The following is an 18,735-nucleotide window of genomic DNA, read 5'->3' as shown; positions in this document are numbered from 1 at the left end:
TTCTATAAGCCGCCGTGCTCGCCCTTGCCTCTCTGAACCTTCCCACCACCGCCTCGACGGAGGTGCCGAAAAGCTCAGAGGGCGAGACCAGGGCATCGAGGAGAAAGGCCTTTTCTTTCACCCCGATGTCCGCGAGGTATAGCCACAGATGCCTCTCCGTGGCCACCATAGCCGTCATCGACCGTCCGATGGCGACTGCTGTCTGTTTGGCCGCCCGGAGATAAAGATCTGTGGTGCGGCGCAACTCGGCCATCGCATCAGGGGGTAGGCCCTCCCCCTGATCGAGGTCCCTCAGCAGGTCGGCCTGATAAGCCTGCAAGACTGACATCGTGTGCAAGGCCGCCGCCTCCCGACCCGCCGACGTGTAAGGCTCCCGGGAGCTGGGCGGCTATGGTCGGGGAGAAACCGATCGCCCAATCTATCAGGGCGGGCGGCCTCCCCCTTAGCTCTCTGTCATGGCAACTGAAGCCTCAGTGCCGCGCGCCCCATCACGTCCAGCAGCTCCTCATACACGGGGCAGGATGGCTGGTGCGTGTCCTCAGGCGTGTTTTTTCTCTTTTTTATTTTTAGAAACCTGGGACACGGATCAGCGCATTTCATATACGCCCCCTTACTTTTTCGTGTGCATTTCATTTTCAACTTAGACAGACTTTCTAGCGAACCAGACAGAACAGTCCCTGAAGACGAAAAGGATAGCGTCATGTTGGCACGGTGCCCTTTTATACTTTCTGGTCGCACGGTGATGACATCACCAGCTGCCGACGGTCAGCAGTGTTGGGCAAGCTACTTGGAAAATGTAGTGAGCTAAGCTACCAGTTACTCTACATTAAATTAAGCTTCACTACACTGAAGCTAACCCCCTGGGAAATGTAGCAAGCTAAGCTACAGCAACTTGACAAAAGTAATTTACTACATCTAAGCTACTTTTTATTTATTTAATTTTATATTGAACCCACTTCATTCCAATCAATGCTATTTCAGTGATCAATAAAAGTCAAGCATATAGACACACATTTTTTTTGGTTATACAAAAACATGTGATCCAAAATATTAAGAAAACCAGGGGCCTATTGCACAAAACTAGGATATGGGGTTAATCCGGGATATCTTGGTGATCTTGTCATTTTTATGCAAAATTTAGTACACAGCTGTCATGTAAACATACCCTGAAGTCAAACTCATACCAAGAATGATAACGATAATAAAAGATAACTGTATTAGCGGATAAATTAGCGGATAAATATTAGCCTATAAATATTAGCCTATATTAGCGGATAAATTGAGCCAGGATCACTAAAATATCCCAGCTTCATCCCTTATCCTAGTTTTGTGCAATAGGCCCCTGCTGTCGAGAGAGAGAGAGAGAGAGAGAGAGAGAGAGAGAGAGAGAGAGAGAGAGAGAGAGAGAGAGAGAGAGAGAGTGTGTGTGTGTGTGTGTGTGTGTGTGTTCATCTGTATGTGTATGATATGCATACACAACTGTGTGTTTGCATTTATGCGCAATTTAGACTTGGGCACTTTTGCAGGACAAACTGTAAGTTAATTTACAACTCAACTTGTACAAAAAAGTCCAGTCCAGAAAGTACAGTAGCAAAATAATTAAGCCCTGCTCCAAGCAGTAGCTACAAACATGGCAAAAAAAAAAGAAGAAAAAAAAAACAGCCTGTGTGTGTGTGTGTCTCCCACACACATGAAACAAGTTTCAATCATTCATTCATTCATATCAAGAGGTGGCCAGGCTGGACCCCGATACTTTTAACAAGAGGTTGTGTTTTCTTATCAGTTGTGTTTCCAATTTGAGCTTGATCCTCTGAAATGCTTGGGAAAATGTAACGTTAGCTTGTTGTGGACGCTACCGCACTACTTGATCAACAGAAGAGCTTCGCTACTGAAAAGCTATTTCATTGAGAAAACAGCGACGCTACCACCACGCTACTGAAAAATGTACTTAAGCTAGTAGCTTCACTACTTGTAGCGACGCTACTGCCCAACACTGACGGTCAGTAGGATTGTGATTTGATAGCGATTTCAGACACCTGTCATGCTGAAGGTGTTCCCCGTAGCGTCAGCTGACGCAGCTCGAGTTCCCTTTCGAAAGGGAACATTACTGCTTGAGCTGTCAGTTAAAAACATACCAGTCACATCATAGTGTTGCATAAATTACAGCTCACTGACAGCTCAGCCTTCATTTCCTCTTTCATCCTTCCAGGGGAAGAGATCTCTCAGACAGTCGAGCAGGCCATCAGTGGAGACTTCATGGGTAAGCTCATTGTCCAGCCCCATGGATGTGGAGAGCAGAACATGATCTACATGACTCTTCCTCTCATTGCCACTCATTATCTGGACAGCACCAATCAGTGGGAGGCTGTTGGCATGGACCGCCGTGATGAAGCCATTAACCATATCAAAACAGGTCAGCAGGATACAAAAATTATAAACAATTTGACTGATTTGAAATAAAAGACAAAAATAGAATAAATAATAAATACAGTATTTTTTTTCTTTATATTATTTTGCTTTAAGGTTATCAACGGCAGCTGGGTTACCGAAAATCAGATGGATCCTATGCAGCCTGGGTAGAAAGACCAAGCAGCACATGGTATTTTCATCTCAATCAATTATATATTTATTTTAACATCGAACGGCACTGAAGTCATTCTTAAGGGAAGATGTGTTCTGAGTTTTGCCGACCGGATACGGCGAAAGTTTAATCTGTCAACGAGCTCTGGTTCACCTTCGTTGCTCTGGGTGGTTGTAGCGATATCCAATTGCGTGCATGGCATGAAAAGGCGCTTGAAAGACAACCGTTTATCCTGCCACTCGGATTGAGCCCTGTCAATGGTGAGTTTCCAGACCAAACATTTTGATTTGGGTCTGGCTTGTCAGGCTAGGTCAAGAGCCAAACTAAAGCTAATTCTGATCCCCATAATGATGACTTCAAGCAAACCAATAAAATAACATAATCTAAACCTCTGTTAATCTCAATAAGAGCTTCTGTAGATATCTGACAGAAATAAAGTAAATCTGAGCCCATCATGTGAGACCACTGTGATATCGCTGAGATGGTGTTGAGAAACAGGAAGTAGAATGCCCCCTGGTAACCAATATTTAAACCGCCTCCTCTCGCAGCATTTTGAGTTCTCAATGAGCTGTCACCGTATGAGAATGGTGTGATCTCACATGTTCCTGGCCCTTCCCCCGTGAATTCAATCAATTTTGAAATAAGGCTGAAACAACAAATTTTGGAAAAAGTGAATACAAGACAAAAACTGTGATTACATTCTGTATGCACTGTACATTCAATAGACAGCTTGCTGCTACATGAACACAATTGCATAAAAGCAGCAGCTTAGTAAATCACACCACAAGACTGTTAAACAGGAGGATAAGGGTACTTTCGCACTAGCAGTTTAGTTTGGAAAAGGGCACAGTTTGTCTAATCGCCGTAGAACAACATGATATTGAAAGTATTCTGTACACAGATGTAAAGTACAGTACATTACAATTAAAAGCACAAATAACAACAGTAGGCAACTCCTCTCATAAAGACACTTTGTCAATTTATGTAGAAAACTGACACTTTCAGTTGTGTTCATAGGAGCTATTGATAAAATAAAACAATAACTTGTTTATTACCCCACCCCACTGCATGGGTATAAACGGCGTTGCATAGCAGTCACGCATTTATGTTACCTGCTGAGGAGCCGAGGGCGACCGGCCATACCAGTCGTGCAGCGGATGTGGCATGGGGACGTAACGTCTCCATTCCCTTCCTTCAGAGAACATTCCCTTTCAGTCAGTACACTCTGAGTCACGTCAGTACTGGCGAAATGGGGGTCTCAGACTAATAATGTCACAGCGGCTGCTTCCAGCATCCTGGGCTGACCTGAGCACCCTGCCTTGGAATTTATATAACGAGGGGCCGGCTCAGCTACCAAGGTACACTGGGAAGCATATCCCACTTGGATAAATGCAACACAATACCTGCCTGAGGGGAGGACTTAAGAATACTCGTATGACACATGTATGGGCTGCATACGGAAGAACCTGGAGTATCCAGCCGCAGGTGGAAAAATTTTCAACCCCAGGGGTGGCAAGGGTCTTGCCAAGAGAAGACACAAGCTCAAGGAGACTTACCGTGGAGAACACACGTGACGGTTTGCCTGCGGGGGAACCGTGCACACGGGGCACATAGCCTGACACGAGGGCTGGGACCATTCGGGCATGCACTCTGGTGCCGGCATTGACAGTTCTGGAGGAACTCAGGGCCTTCGGGGAGGCTCACCTGAGCGAATAAGTGCATGTATCCAGTCCGTGGAGTCCAGCTTGTTTCCAGTTACTGGCCATCTGGGGCGAGTATACGAGAGGAAACCGGCACCCAGGTATTATAACCTGGCAAATGTGTTCGTTGTTGTCCTGCCTGCAGCTCAACAAATGTCTGTCAGCGAGGCACCACACGTTAGAGCCCAAGAGGCAGCTACGATCCTAGTGGAGTGTGTTTTGACCCCAAGGGGGCATGGCAAGCCCTGAACCTCATAAGCCAGGACAATGGCATCCACTATCCAGTGAGATAGCCTTTGCTTTAAGAGAGCCTTGCCTTTCTGCTTCCCTCCGTAACAGACAAAGAGCTGGTCTGAGGTCCTGAAGCACCGCGTACTGTCTACTTAAGCGCGAAGGGCGTGTACTGGACAGAGCAGTGCCGAGGCTGGGTCTGCCTTCTCCAAGGGCAGCGCTTGCAGGTTCACCACCTGGTCCCTGAAGGGAGTGGAAGTAACCTTGGGCACATATCCAGGCCGGGGTCTCAGGATAACGTGAGAGTTGAGGCGAGGTGGATTTAGTCTTCTGCCCCCCTGAGGAACCTGTGGATAAGGTCGTGTTGTCCCACTGTTTTTGAGTCCAGAAGGTCGTAGTGAGCAGCTATTGCCTCCACATAGACCTTGAGGGTGGAGGGAGACAGCCTTCTCTCCAACCCTTCTCGGAGGAAGGAGAGCATGGACCCGATCGGGCATTTGGTGGGATCTTCTCTTCAAGAAGCACACCAGGTGACGAAGAGGTGCCACTTCAAAGCGTAGGCCTGTCTTGTGGACGAGGCTCTCGCTGAAGTGATGGTAGCCACCACCGGTGGTTGTAGGCTACTTAAACCTGCCGCGTCCCGACCTCTGAAACCTCCACGTGTGGCTCCTGGACGGGACACGGCAGGTTTGAGTAGCCTACCACCACCGGTGGTGGCTACCATCACTTCAGCAAGAGCCTCGTGCCATACGGTGCCCCCTCTCTGAGAAAGGAGGTCCTTCCTCAGATGCTGTCGCAAGGAGTATGAGTTCGGAGAACCAGGTCTGGCCAGGCCAATACGGGGTGACCATGAAGACCTGCTCCCTGTCCTCCCTGATCTTGCACAGGAGCTGTGCGAGAAGGCTCACTGGGGGAAATGCATATTTGCGTAGACCCCGCGGACAGGTGTGCGCTAGTGCATCCGTGCCGAGGGTTCCCTCGGTCAGGGGAAAGTACCAGCGGCAATGGGAGGAATCGTGGGAGGCAAACAGATCTATCTGTGCGTCGCCAAACTGGTCCCATATCAGCTGAACCGCTTGGGGATGTATTCTCCATTCCCCCGGAAGAGGGTGCAACCCCGACAGCTCAAAAATGTGTTTGGCTGTTAACATCTTGAAGGGAAGCCTGTGGAGGTTTCGGTTCAAGATGCGCAGGTCCAGGATTGGTCGTTACCCACCGCCTTGTTTTGGGTACAATGAAGTAAGGGCTGTAGAAGCCCGGACTCGGCTCTCGGCCGGCCGAAGAGACGGTCTCGACAGGACCCTTCGCAAGTAGGGTGTCTATCTCTGCATGCATGACAGGAGCATTTCCACCCACCGACGTATAGTGGACTCCCCGAAACCGGGGAGGAGAATGTGCAAACTGAATTGCATAGCCAAGCCTGATGGTGCAGCTGAGCCAGTTGGACAGTTTGGGGAGCGCTAGCCACACCCCCAAAAACTGAACCAAGGGGATCATGCGAGCCACAGCCGTACCCGGCGTGGGGCAGCAAAGCGGAATGAACGGCCCAGAATCGGGAGGCATGTGAGCGGCCCGGGTTTTGGGCGGGGTCGAGTTCTGCACCCTGCCAGTAGAGACCAGGGGAGGCAGAGCATCCTGCGGGGTCTCGACTGGGAGGGGGCTGTCGACAGAGGGGACTGAGAGTGGAGAGGCAGTGAGGTGGCACACACTGCCAGTCACGCCCTCTTGGGGCTCGGAGGTAAATGATTCGGTTCTTCAAATGAAGAATCTGAGGTAAATGATTTACGCCCTCTTGGGGCTCAGAGGTAAATGATTCGGTTCTTCAAATGAAGAATCTGAGGTAAATGATTTGCGCCCTCTTGGGGCTCAGAGGTAAATGATTCGGTTCTTCAAATGAAGAATCTGAGGTAAATGATTTGCGCCCTCTTGGGGCTCAGAGGTAAATGATTCAGTTCTTTCTTTAAACAACAATAAGGTGCCGCCGGTTTGGGGGCCAGCAGCGGGTTGGGGTAAGAACAAAAGATTCTCCCCCGGCCCTCCTCCAGGGGAAGGAACAGTCCTGTCACCATCTCCTGGGAAAGAACCGAGTTCACCTCTGTGCGGCCTGTCTCAAGACCGCCGCTTACACTGCCATTTAGCCATCTTCGGGGCTGAGACAGGCTGTGCCGCCATTTCTGCGGGCACCAACGCGCTTTGGCCCGGGTGAAGGCTGCTGCTGAGGCTGAGCGGGAGGGGTGGATGCCGCAGGAGGGCGGCCTCTGCAGGACGCAGGCTGAAGTGGGCGCAGCAACGGGCCGCCGGGGCAGGATATGCTTGATGGCATCAGTCTGTCTCTAAGCGGCCGAGAACTGTTGGGCAAAGTCCTCGACCGCCCCGCCGAATAGCCCAGCCTGGGAGATGGGGGCGTTTGGGAAACGTGTCCTGTCGGCCTCACACATCTCGGCCAGGTTGAGCCATAGGTGGCGCTTCTGGACCACACACATGTGGACATCACCTGACCGACAGCTCGCGCGGTCACCTTTGTCGCCGGTAGGGTGAGGTCGGTGGCCGCACACAGCTCCTGCATGAGAGCAGGGTCAGAACTACGCGTATGCATGTCTCTGAACACCTTCGCCTGATGGACCTGAAGGATGGCCATAGAATGCAAAGCAGACACGGCCTGCCCCGCAGCTCTATAGGCCTTGCCCACGAGAGTGGATGAGATCCTACAGGCCTTGGAGGGGTGCTTAGGGTCGTCACGCCATGCGGAGGTGCTCTGCGGACACGGTTGCATCGCAACAGAATGCTCCATGGGGGGAACCCCAGTGTACCCTCTAGCCACGCCCCCATCGAGTGACACAGCCGAATTCTCATCTCCAGAGGAATCAAGACCGCCTTGTGATGCAGTGATCGACATGGCGTCATCCGCCGGCGCCCCAAATGAGACACTGGGCCCAGGACAGAAAACACCAGTGCCTTCATCCGAAGCACCACGGACAGTGGGGAGACAATTGACTTGAAAAGCGATATCGCTTAGGAAGGTAAGTTGAACTCATAAATGCATGACTGCTATGCATTAGGCAAATTCCACAGACCCGTGACATTTCCATGTCATTGGGTCATTTTGATTGAGATTGAAGGCAGCTAGCTTTCTAATCGAAACCCCCATTTCGTCAGTACTGACGTAACTCGTAGTGTACTGAATGAAATGGAATACTGATCACCATAATGGTGACTACAAACTTAACTATTATTTTCAATAAATAATCAAGATCTAAACCTCTGTTGATTCTCGATAAGAGCTTCTGTAGATGTCTGAGAGAAATAAAGTCAGTCTGGTTAGTAATGTGTGAAGCTGGTAATGCAGTCTGAGGAGTTGTTTAATCCTCTGCTGAGATCTTCAGAGATGTATTGTCTTCTTTTATCTTCAGTCGATTATCTTCTGTGTCTGAAGTCAGCTGTAGTTCTTGTGTTTTTTTGTCCTTCAGTGATTCTGCTTATTAACAGCAGGAGTTCATCATTAATGCTAAATCATCACTTAATTAATCTCTTAATCATCTCATTAACTTTGACGCTGATTCAGAGTTTTTTTTAACTCTATGTAGAAAGGGACCATATGTTCTCTGAGTAGAGTTAATTTAACTCTGAATATTTTACTGTGCTGGTGTACCTGTTATTGCTTAGAGTTTTTGTTGTTGTTGTTGTTTTTTCTTCTATCCCCTCCCTCTCTCTCACCCTCCTTGTCCATGTATTCTTTACCTCACAATCCTAAAACTATCCCTACACATCCCATTGTCGAGCTGTGGTGGCGATTAGATGTGATGATGCCTCTGACTTTGGGAGATAGACAGTGTTGAACTTGTGTCCTTTAATGCAGACCTTGACTTTCGCCCCTCTTTTATTTTGAAGGAAAAGGGAAAAAAAAACACATGGAGAGGGAGAAAGAGACAAAAACAAATACTAACAAATAATAATACTAATAATAATTGGTTACAATAGCCACTATCCAAACAGGCGTACCTCACTAAGAGTCGAGCGAGTAAGGACCCCAAAGCCAGGCCTGCTCCCGCTGGGCAGCCCCTTACCCCCCAGGGACATGGACACATATCCATACAAAACATGATCTATACCCTCTTGTTAAGGAGTTGGGAGAAGGAGAAGCAGAAGAAGGGGATGAAAAAGGGGAAAATGAAAATAACAAATACACAAACACTATACTATATAATATATACATTTTACACTGTAAAAAATTGTGTCGTAAAATAACTGTAATCTACTGGCAGCTGTGGTGCCAGCAATGTACACTTAATTTACAGCCCTCTACTGTTTATATACAGTTCTCCCTTTTTACAGTATGTTACAGTAATAATACCATGAAAGGTAACTTTTCATTTGGAAAACTGATCGCTTCAAACAGTTCTCATTTTAAAACAAGTATTTATACGGTGTTTGTACTGTAAACTTGTTTCATTTGAGTCGTTTCACAAGTGTAAGGTGTAGTAGTGAAAGAATGAAGAAACATGACTTTAACTTCAATCTTTGCGGTTCATTGTGAGCAATAGCACATACGTATGTGATAAATTACTCAACAATTAGCTCATAACTGCATCAGCAAACACAGTCACTGCCGTTAAATAAAGCATCAGGCAGCATATCATCAATGTTTCTCTGCTCATCCTGGACTGAAGCACAGGCTCTACTCTTCAGCACAACGGTAACCCACAACACTAATGGATTCAACTAAAAGATCTCTTCTATATCATCTTGTGCAACAACACATAAACACAGGTCATTTTATTATTTACTCTCCTTATCAGTTACTGACTTTGCACAACTTTTTTCTATTAACTTTCACTAAAATTCAGTGAAAATATCTTGATTCATCTGGTAAATCTGACTGTTACGTTTTACAGTATATTACTGTTTTTCTTTGATTTAACGGTAATCTACTGGCAGCTCTGATTGCTAGTAAATTGCCGTTTTTTTACACTACTTTTCCATAATTTACGTCTCTCTCTGTGGGTTTTTTCATCTAACCCCTTTAACCCGTTTAACCCCACAGCAAAATCTTACACACTACACAGCCTAGTTCACACTGCCCGATTTTTGCCCCGATTTTGAGTTGCCGACAGGTTTTGTGAAATCGCCGACAAATGCCCGATATCACAGGCAAATCGGTGCTTGTGCACGTGAGTGACAATCACGCAGTGTGAATAATCAAAGACGCGATCAGAGAGAATCGCCGACGAGTCGCCGAGGCCCATGAGATATTTGGCATGCTAAATATCTGGACCTGTCGGCGATTGAAACTCCTGCTGTGTGAAATGAGTTCTGCCTGAAAATTACATCGGCGATGACCGACAGCCAATGAAAGAGTGAGATACAGGGCAGCGGGAGGTTCAGGGAGAAGTTATAGAGCAGAATTTCAGTATTTTAATAGATATATTTACAATTCTATCAAACAGAAACTAAGGCCAAACATTTGCACGTCCAGCCACAGCAGCAGCACATTACACAATTGTTTATTTACCTCAAACTGTCTTTGCAGAACACAATCCTGGCTCCCTCTGTCTCTCCAACAATTTCTTCCGCCATAATCTTTTTTCTTTTTATCCACAAATCAGCGTGCACACAATTTGAAGCAAACTTTGTGCAGTTTATCATTTTTAATAACAATTCCAAGTCTCACGCGAGAACTCCGGTCTGACGCACGTGTGATCTCACGTTGTTTACTTGTCACTTCGCACGTGTGTTAGGGAAAACGTAGTTTGCGCACCGGAGAGAGAGAGAGTTGTCAGCGATTCTTCCTCTTGTTCAGTCATGCAGTGTGTGAACTCCTCTGTCGTCAAACCATTGGTCAGTGTGAACACAGCAGTGACGGAATGATAAACCCCAGATAGTCATGCAGTGTAAAAAGAGACCCGACGAGTTTGAAAATCGTGCAGTCTGACCTAGGCTTTAGGCCGGGGACACACTGGAAGCGTGCCGTGAGCGTCTCAGCTGCGTGGCATGTCCGTTTTTATTTCGGCTCCCATGTTAACTGGTTAGAGCTTGCATACTGCCTGCATCGCGTGAGCCACGCGGAAAACGCGTGCATGCTTCAAATAGAAGAGACGCCTATTTTTCACGCGACACGCAAAAGCGTGTTGGAAGCGTTTCTAGGCAAAATAGCATAGGAAAAGATGTTTATATGCCATTTTGACATGAATTCATATTAATAAATGACATTTTCACGTTTGAAAGTCTCTAGGTTAACATAAATGCAGATATAGGCCTAATTAAAAAGTATAGGCCTAATTAAAAAGGATATAGGCCTAATTAAAAAGTAAAAATAACATAATTATCGATTTTGAAATATTAAACCTGTCAATACAGAACGAAATATTCTGTAGCCTATTTTGCCGTCAATACCATAGATATGTATGGTCAACTGCAGGCTACTGCCGACGTTGTCTTTGCTGTATCAATAGGCAATATATTTATATTTCACATGAAGTATAGGGCTTCCCTGTACATTAATAGCAGCAGCAGCGCCGCGTCAGACACGCTTCTGGTGTGCAAAGACAGAGAAAACGCCAGGCAGCCGCCCCGCGGCTGACACGCAGCAGAAACGCCACGCTTGCAGTGTGTCTCCGGCCTTAGAGAAACTGAAGCATTGTTGAAGTTCATGAAATAATTAGGAGATGAATTAAATGATAATTGAGAACACCTGTTAACAAGAATTACTGAAGGACAGCGAAACACAAGAACTACAACTGACTTCAGCCACAGCTTTAGATGAAATCAACTGAAGATAAAAGAAGACATTAAATCTCTGAAGATCTCATCAGAGGATTAAACAACTCCACAAACAGCATTACCAGCTTCACACATTACTAACCAGACTGACTTTATTTCTGTCAGACGTCTACAGAAGCTCTTATTGAGAATTAACAGATGTTGTTTTATTGTTTCTTCTGAGGTTACCATTATGGTGATCAGTGTTTGCTTTAGTTGGGCTCTTGAACCTTAACACGATAACAATATAGCAAGCAAAACTGAAAAAAAGTATGATTAGATTGTGTTGACTATTTAATAATGGTCCAATTCACTAATAATTAATTAGTCTTATCTATAAACATATAGCTGTATGTTATACAACATCATTGTTGCAACAACCAGATAATTTCAACAGTTTGTGGTCAAAACATCTGAATTAATCTGACTCACATAGACATCAAGAATCGGTGTATGAATCTCAAGCATGGTGACACTCAAAACTCCCAGCATGCATTGCAGCATGAATAAATTATGCTGCTAAATAGCCTTGTTTTTATTTTCATTAATTCTTACTATTTGCCTTTATTTTTGGCATCTGCACAAGCTCCCGTTCCGGATGTTAACGCAGAAACGCATTTTTCAATGCATCCGTCCCCAGGATTGGTTCGCAGCGATCGACCTGAAGGATGCGTACTTCCATGTCTCCATTCTCCCTCGACACAGACCGTTCCTACGCTTTGCATTCGAGGGAAGGGCATACCAGTACAAGGTCCTGCCCTTCGGGGTGTCCCTGTCGCCCCGCGTCTTTACGAAGATCGCGGAGGCAGCCATTGTTCCACTCCGAGAACGCGGCGTTCGCATTCTCAACTATCTCGACGACTGGCTCATTCTCGCCCAGTCTCGGGAGCAGTACGAAAACCTCACGGTCAACCAAGAGAAGAGCAAGCTCTGTCCTACTCAGAGAATCTCTTACCTCGGTATGGAGCCGGATTCGGTCAGCCAGACTGCGCGCCTCACGGAGGAGCGAATCAGGTCGGTGTTGAACTGCTTGAATATGTTCAAAGGCAGAACAGCGGTCCCACTGAAACTTTTTCAGAGGCTCCTGGGGCATATGGCATCTGCAGCCGCGGTCACGCCGCTCGGATTGCTTCATATGAGACCGCTCCAACACTGACTTCATGGCCGAGTCCCAAGGTGGGCGTGGCGGAGCGGCCAGTACCGGGTCCCAGTGACTCCGTACTGCCGCCAAACCTTCAGTCCTTGGTCAGACACGATGTTTCTCCAGGCCGGGGTGCCCTTAGAACAAGTGTCCAGGCATGCTGTGCTGTTCACGGATGCCTCATCCACGGGCTGGGGGGCCAAGTACAACGGGCATGCAGTTGCGGGTCTGTAAACGGAACCGCAATTGCATTGGCATATCAATTGCCTCGAGTTGCTAGCAGTACACTTGGCACTGCGCCGCCTCAAGGGGCTGCTACGTGGCAAGCATGTACTGGTCCGTACGGACAGCATGGCGGCCGTTGCGTACATCAACCGTCAGGGTGGTCTACGCTCCCGTCGCATGTTCCAACTCGCCCGCCACCTGCTCCTGTGGCGCCAGAAGCAGCTGAGGTCGCTTCAGGCCATTCATGTCCCTGGTGCGCTCAACCAGACAGCCGACGAGCTCTCTCGGCAGCCAGCATCTTCGGGAGAGTGGCGACTCCACCCCCAGGCGGTCCAGCTGATATGGGACCAGTTCGGAGCCGCTCAGGTAGACCTGTTTGCCTATCCGGACTCGACTCATTGCCAGTGGTACTATTCCCTGACCGGGGGTACCCTCGGCACAGATGCACTGGCGCACAGCTGGCCCCGGGACCTACGCAAGTATGTGTTTCCCCCAGTGAGCCTTCTTGCACAGACTCTGTGCAAAGTCAGGGAGGACGAGGAGCAGGTTTTGCTAGTTGCGCCGTATTGGCCCAACCGGACCTGGTTCCCAGAACTTACTCTCCTCGCGACAGCCCCTCCTTTGCCCGTTCCCCTGAGGAAGGAACTTCTTTCTCAGGGACGGGGCACTCTATGGCACCCGCGTCCAGACCTCTGGAATCTTCATGTCTGGTCCCTGGACGGGACGCAGAGGTTCTAGATGGACTACCACAAGCAGTCGTAGATACCATCTCTTCAGCTAGAGCCCCCTCTACGAGGCGCCTCTATGTACTGAAGTGGAACCTGTTCGTTGAGTGGTGCTCTTCCCGCCGGGAAGACCCCCGAAGGTGTTCGATTGGTGTTGTGCTTTCCTTCCTGCAAGACGGGTTGGAGCGAAGGCTGTCTCCCTCCACCCTCAAAGTGTACGTCGCCGCAATAGCGGCGTACCACGACGCAGTTAAAGGTAAGTCCGTAGGAAAGCACGACCTAATCGTCCGGTTCCTCAGAGGTGCGAGGAGACTAAATCCTCCTCACCCATCCTTGATACCCTCTTGGGACTTAGCTCTAATGCTCAGAGCACTTCAGAGCCCTCCCTTCGAGCCTTTGGAGTCAATTGAGCTTAAGATCTTGTCAATGAAGACAGTGCTCCTGACTGCATTGGCCTCTATCAAGAGGGTAGGGGACCTGCACGCACTTTCGGTCAGCGAATCGTGCCTAGAGTTCGGGCCTGGTAACTCTCACGTTATCCTGAGACCCAGGCCCGGATACGTGCCCAAGGTTCCTACCACTCCCTTCCGGGACTAGGTGGTGAACCTGCAAGCGCTGCCTTCGGAGGAGGCAGACCCAGCCCTGGCTTTGTTGTGTCCGGTCCGCGCTCTTCGCGCTTACATTGACCGGACCCAAAGCCTTCGGACCTCAGAGCAACTCTTCGTCTGTTACAGAGGCCAGCAGAAGGGAAAGGCTGTCTCCAAGCAGAGGTTAGCCCACTGGATAGTGGATGCTATAGTCTTGGCTTACCAGTCCCAAGACGTGCCTTGCCCGTTCGGGTTGCGAGCTCACTCCACTAGGAGTGTAGCATCCTCCTGGGCGCTGGGTCAAGGCGCCTCGCTGACAGACATTTGTAGAGCTGCGGGCTGGGCGACACCTAACACGTTCGCTAGATTTTATAGCCTACGTGTAGAGCCGGTATCTTCCCGCATCCTCGCCCCTGGTGGCCAGGAGCGCTAAGTGCCCGTTCTAAGTGTCGGCTTGCAACGCCACTCCCGCCCTCCGGGCCGGATACGTGCGTTTATTGTCTCCAGTTGTGTTCCCCGGGAAACCGGCTAACCCTGTCGAGCTCCTCCGTCACCCCATGCGGTGTCAGACGTTGCGGACCATCTGACGCTAGGCCTGCACCCGTATGCTTGTGGAACGTGGTTGTAGGCTGGGTTCCATATGTAGCGGTTCCCTCACGGTAACCCCATATGTGTATTCCTCCACGGTACCAGCTACCCTTCGGGCTAGCCCCGTGTCTTTCCCTTGACAGAGCCCGCTCTGTCGTCTCTGGGTGTGTTCTTTCCCCCCTACAATTAGGCTGGAACCACCCCAGAGACTGCCATATGTTGCACTACCCGGCCAGGTTAGTCCTTATGTGTATTCCGCCACCACTCCTTCCCTGAAGGACGTGGCCCCGCAGCGTACCTCTTCTGAGAGAGCACGCTTCCCAGCGGTCTATGGTCACTCTAAGTGGGTCTTGCAGAAACAGCAGTGACTGACCTCCCTGCTTGGAGCCCTGACTTCCGTACCATACTAGATGGTCCAGTGCGCTCAAGCAGGACGATGGAAGGGCCAGCATCCTGGCGTTTTCCATAGGGATCCCAATTCGTCGGTTCAGTTCTGACGTACGTCGAACGTGACCGACTGAAAGGGAACGTCTCGGTTACGTATGTAACCCTCGTTCCCTGAAGAAGGGAACGGACACGTATGTCCCGTCACCAGGTGCTGTGCTTCAGCTAGGAGCCCAGTCACGTATTCGGCTCCTCAGTTGAAAAAAGCATTGATCTGCCATTCCACTTTTTTTTTTTGAGAAGGACCTGTATAGTTGAAATTTAAGTATCCCCAACTGAGCAAGCCAAAAGACAAAGGCGACAGTGGCAAGGAACCAAAACTCCTTCAGGGCCTGAATGGAGAAAAAAACCTTGGGAGAAACCAGGCTTAGTCGGGGTGCCAGTTATCCTCTGGCCGACGAGCAAACAATGTATGATTGCAACATTACATAGGTCTAGGTATTTGTTTTTGGTTTCATGCCCAGTTTCTCCAGAAATTATATATATATATATATATATATATATATATATATATATATATATATATATATATATATATATATATATATATATATTTAGAGATGAAGGTTTGGTTTTTCAGCACGACCTGGCACCTGCTCACAGAGACAAAACCATATATTTAATAAATTGCTTTTTATTTGTGTTATAAATTATAATTTGATTTGTTTCTGTCTGTTAAAGGCTGACTGCATATGTGGCTAAAGTCTTCGCCATGGCCAGTAGCTTAATTCCTATAGAGGACAATGTGCTCTGCAGCGCCCTCAAGTGGCTGATTCTCCGCAAACAACAGCCAGACGGCTCCTTTAAAGAGGAGGCAGCTGTAATTCACAGTGAGATGGTGGTAAGTTTAATGTGACGATGAATGACTGCATTTAAACTAATCTGGGGAGGAGAAATTGCAGTGACTTACAATTAATGTGAGATGCAGTGAATATGTTTTCATCTGCAACATATATCAATATATATATATTTGAAAGGTATCTATATTTTTAAAGAGTATCATTAAAATTGCATTCTGTTATTTTTATTTAGTTCTACACTGAATAAAACATTTCAACGGACAGACATTTATGGATTTAATAAACCAAGTGCAATTAAACAGCCAGTGATCATCACACATTTTAATTTTGAAGAAGGAAAAAAAAGACATGTTTGTGCTCCATGGGAGAGTATTGTTGCATTCACCCCTAATTAAAGGGATTACTTCAGCGCTGGGAAGATGAATCTGTATTTAAACTGGGTCATCAATGTAGTAGAAATGTGAAATTATTTTTGAATTTGGTGCCTTCTAGACTGAGAAAAGACAGAAAATGTATTTTTGTCTCTTGGGAATGAAAGACTACAATTCCCAGAATGCTTCGCTGCCCTGTGAGGCCATTCCCAAAGCCACTTACTGGATTACTGTGACTGAGTTGGAGAAGACACTACAATTAAAAACTGAACGTGTGTGTTCGATATAATGAGTGAGTCACCGCGCGAGTATCACAGCACTGAGCACTAACTGCAGGAGTCAGATAAATGAGCTGATGAGCTCTCGTGATGAGAGCTGAGGTAATCGCGACTACACTCGCGGCATACATTTTCAGGTCATGCCTTTGCAAGCTGAACTTTCATAGAAATTAATTTGAGAAGTTAAAAGACTTACATTGCTTAGCATGGCTCAGTTTAAATGAGTGCCTGTAGCTGTGAGCTGAGCTCTGAGTGTGACCGCCCATCCCCCATGCGCGAGTTCAAAACATGAGGAAATGGCTCCCTCTGCTGGCTGTAGTCTTTAGCCTTTGGCCAAACATTCCTCCTATGATGTAAATATCGTCAATTTGCATCATAGGAGGAATTTTTCCAGAAATAAAATGCATAAATCTCTTGTCTCAGGGGGATATGAGGGGGGAAAGCCCAATCATTTGAATATACTCCAGGGTTTCTACTGATACAAAACCATATGCTAATCGCTGAAGTAACCCTTTAAGACAATCATGAAAACTTGTAGTCTGTATTAAAACACTGTGCTGCTTTGTTTTTTTTGTTTTGTTTTTTTTGTGTGTTTTTTTGTAAAAAAACACATTTGATACTGTTTATGTGTGCTTTATTCCAGGGTAACGTACAAGGCAAAGACGCAGATGCCTCTCTGACTGCCTTTGTCATGATTGCCATGCAAGAGACCGGAGAGATCTGTGTTGAATCAGTCGGTGTAAGTGCATCTCTTTCATTGTTTTGTTCATTAAAATATATATATTAATAATAATAATAATAATAATTATTATAAATTAACAATTGATTTTTATTTATTTTTTATTTTTATTTTTTATTTTTTTGGATTTAACCTCTTACATGCACTTTTATAGAGTCTAAAAGACAGTATCAAGAAGGCTGTTGTATTCTTGGAAGGTCAACTTCCAAAACTGACCAATCCTTACGCTGTTGCTATGACATCTTACGCCATGGCCAATGAGGGCAAACTCAAGAAAAAAGTCTTGATGGAACATTCCACTGAAGGAAAAGGTCAGTAACACCAATAAGTCATCAAAATGTGTTGTGCTTCATTTAACATGGAACAATAAAATAAACCAGAAGGGAAATTCTGAATGAATTATGTAAGTTTTGTGGTGTAATACAGCGGAGTCATTCTATAATTAGGGGTACATGTCATTTCCGTGGACTCAATTATCAGTTTAAAAAACGTTTTACGTCAAGCAATGATTGCTTTTATATCAGGGGGCATGTCTTATTAATTTTTAATACAAAAATACAACAGATACCTGTCCTTTATTTAGCAAAAAAATCATATATTCTATACTGAATTTGCCGTTTTTTGTGCTGTCTGATTTTTCTGTAAATGTGAAGTTTTGCTCTTCAGGTTAGCTCTAAAATGCATGTTTCTGTATATATTTCTTATAAATAGTTTTCCAAAATAATCATTAAATTATGAGAAAGGTGTTAAAAAAATTATTTTGCTCATGCGTCTACATTAAGTCATTCCTTTTGTGTCCGAGAAAGCAGTGTCAACTGTGTTACTCCCTTTAAAACCCCCTATAAATCAGCAATGGTTTGTTTGAAAGTCACATGTCCAATATCACTTGATGTCATTCCTTTTTTGGAGATTTGAAGTGTGGTAAGTCATAAGTTCTACTCTATATCTATATTATTGTCTGCACATAGAGTAAATTAATTGACGTCAACTGTTATCAACATCTTCTGGTGAACTTGCATCACGTTATAAATGTGTAGAGAAATCATATATAAAAACATAAGTTAATCAAGGTCGACTACTAACTAGTCCAAGGCCAGCAGTTTGCACAAGGCCCCTTAAATTGCCGAAATGTCAACTGTGTTAACTGTAAAATGTGTTACCCATCAACTGTAACAGTTGACAAGGATTCACATGTTTGACAATGTTGGCAATTCAATTTAAATTTAATTAATTTCTTGTTGAATAAATAAGAAAGTTATAATTTTAAAGTTTTCTCTTTTCCTTCTAATGTGTCCTGTCAACGGTTTTACTCTTGTGTTGCTTTGTCTGTCAACTGTGTTATGTGTATTTTTTTATGTCATCAATCTTTTATATGGGGGGGGGGATTTCAACCAAAATTCAACGTCTGCCCAACGTTGGAGCTTGACGTCAAACAAATGTTGGATTTAGATATCAAAATTTTCATTTTAAACCAAAATATGACATCTGACTGATGTTGGATTAGTTGGAGTCCAACATCTTCCTGATGCACATTGACATATGGTGCCAGCTGGGTAGCTTCATTTCCAC

At 46.2% G+C, this 18,735-nt stretch overlaps 1 protein-coding gene across 1 annotated transcript in view; it reads left to right on the top strand.

Moving 5' to 3' along the window:
• Nucleotides 1-18,735, top strand: part of LOC137072742 (complement C3-like) — a 99,039-nt gene that overhangs the window by 46,769 nt on the left and 33,535 nt on the right. The window contains exons 24-28 of the mRNA XM_067440666.1: nucleotides 2,210-2,413; nucleotides 2,524-2,599; nucleotides 15,660-15,819; nucleotides 17,071-17,166; nucleotides 17,321-17,477. Of these exons, the coding sequence (XP_067296767.1) occupies nucleotides 2,210-2,413; nucleotides 2,524-2,599; nucleotides 15,660-15,819; nucleotides 17,071-17,166; nucleotides 17,321-17,477 (693 nt within the window). The remainder of the gene's footprint in view (nucleotides 1-2,209; nucleotides 2,414-2,523; nucleotides 2,600-15,659; nucleotides 15,820-17,070; nucleotides 17,167-17,320; nucleotides 17,478-18,735) is intronic.

The sequence above is a fragment of the Pseudorasbora parva genome, chromosome 4 (assembly GCF_024679245.1).
Source record: "Pseudorasbora parva isolate DD20220531a chromosome 4, ASM2467924v1, whole genome shotgun sequence".
Lineage (NCBI taxonomy): Eukaryota > Metazoa > Chordata > Actinopteri > Cypriniformes > Gobionidae > Pseudorasbora > Pseudorasbora parva.
Note: the sequence above shows the minus strand (reverse complement) of the source record. Positions and strands in the feature narration are given on the sequence as shown.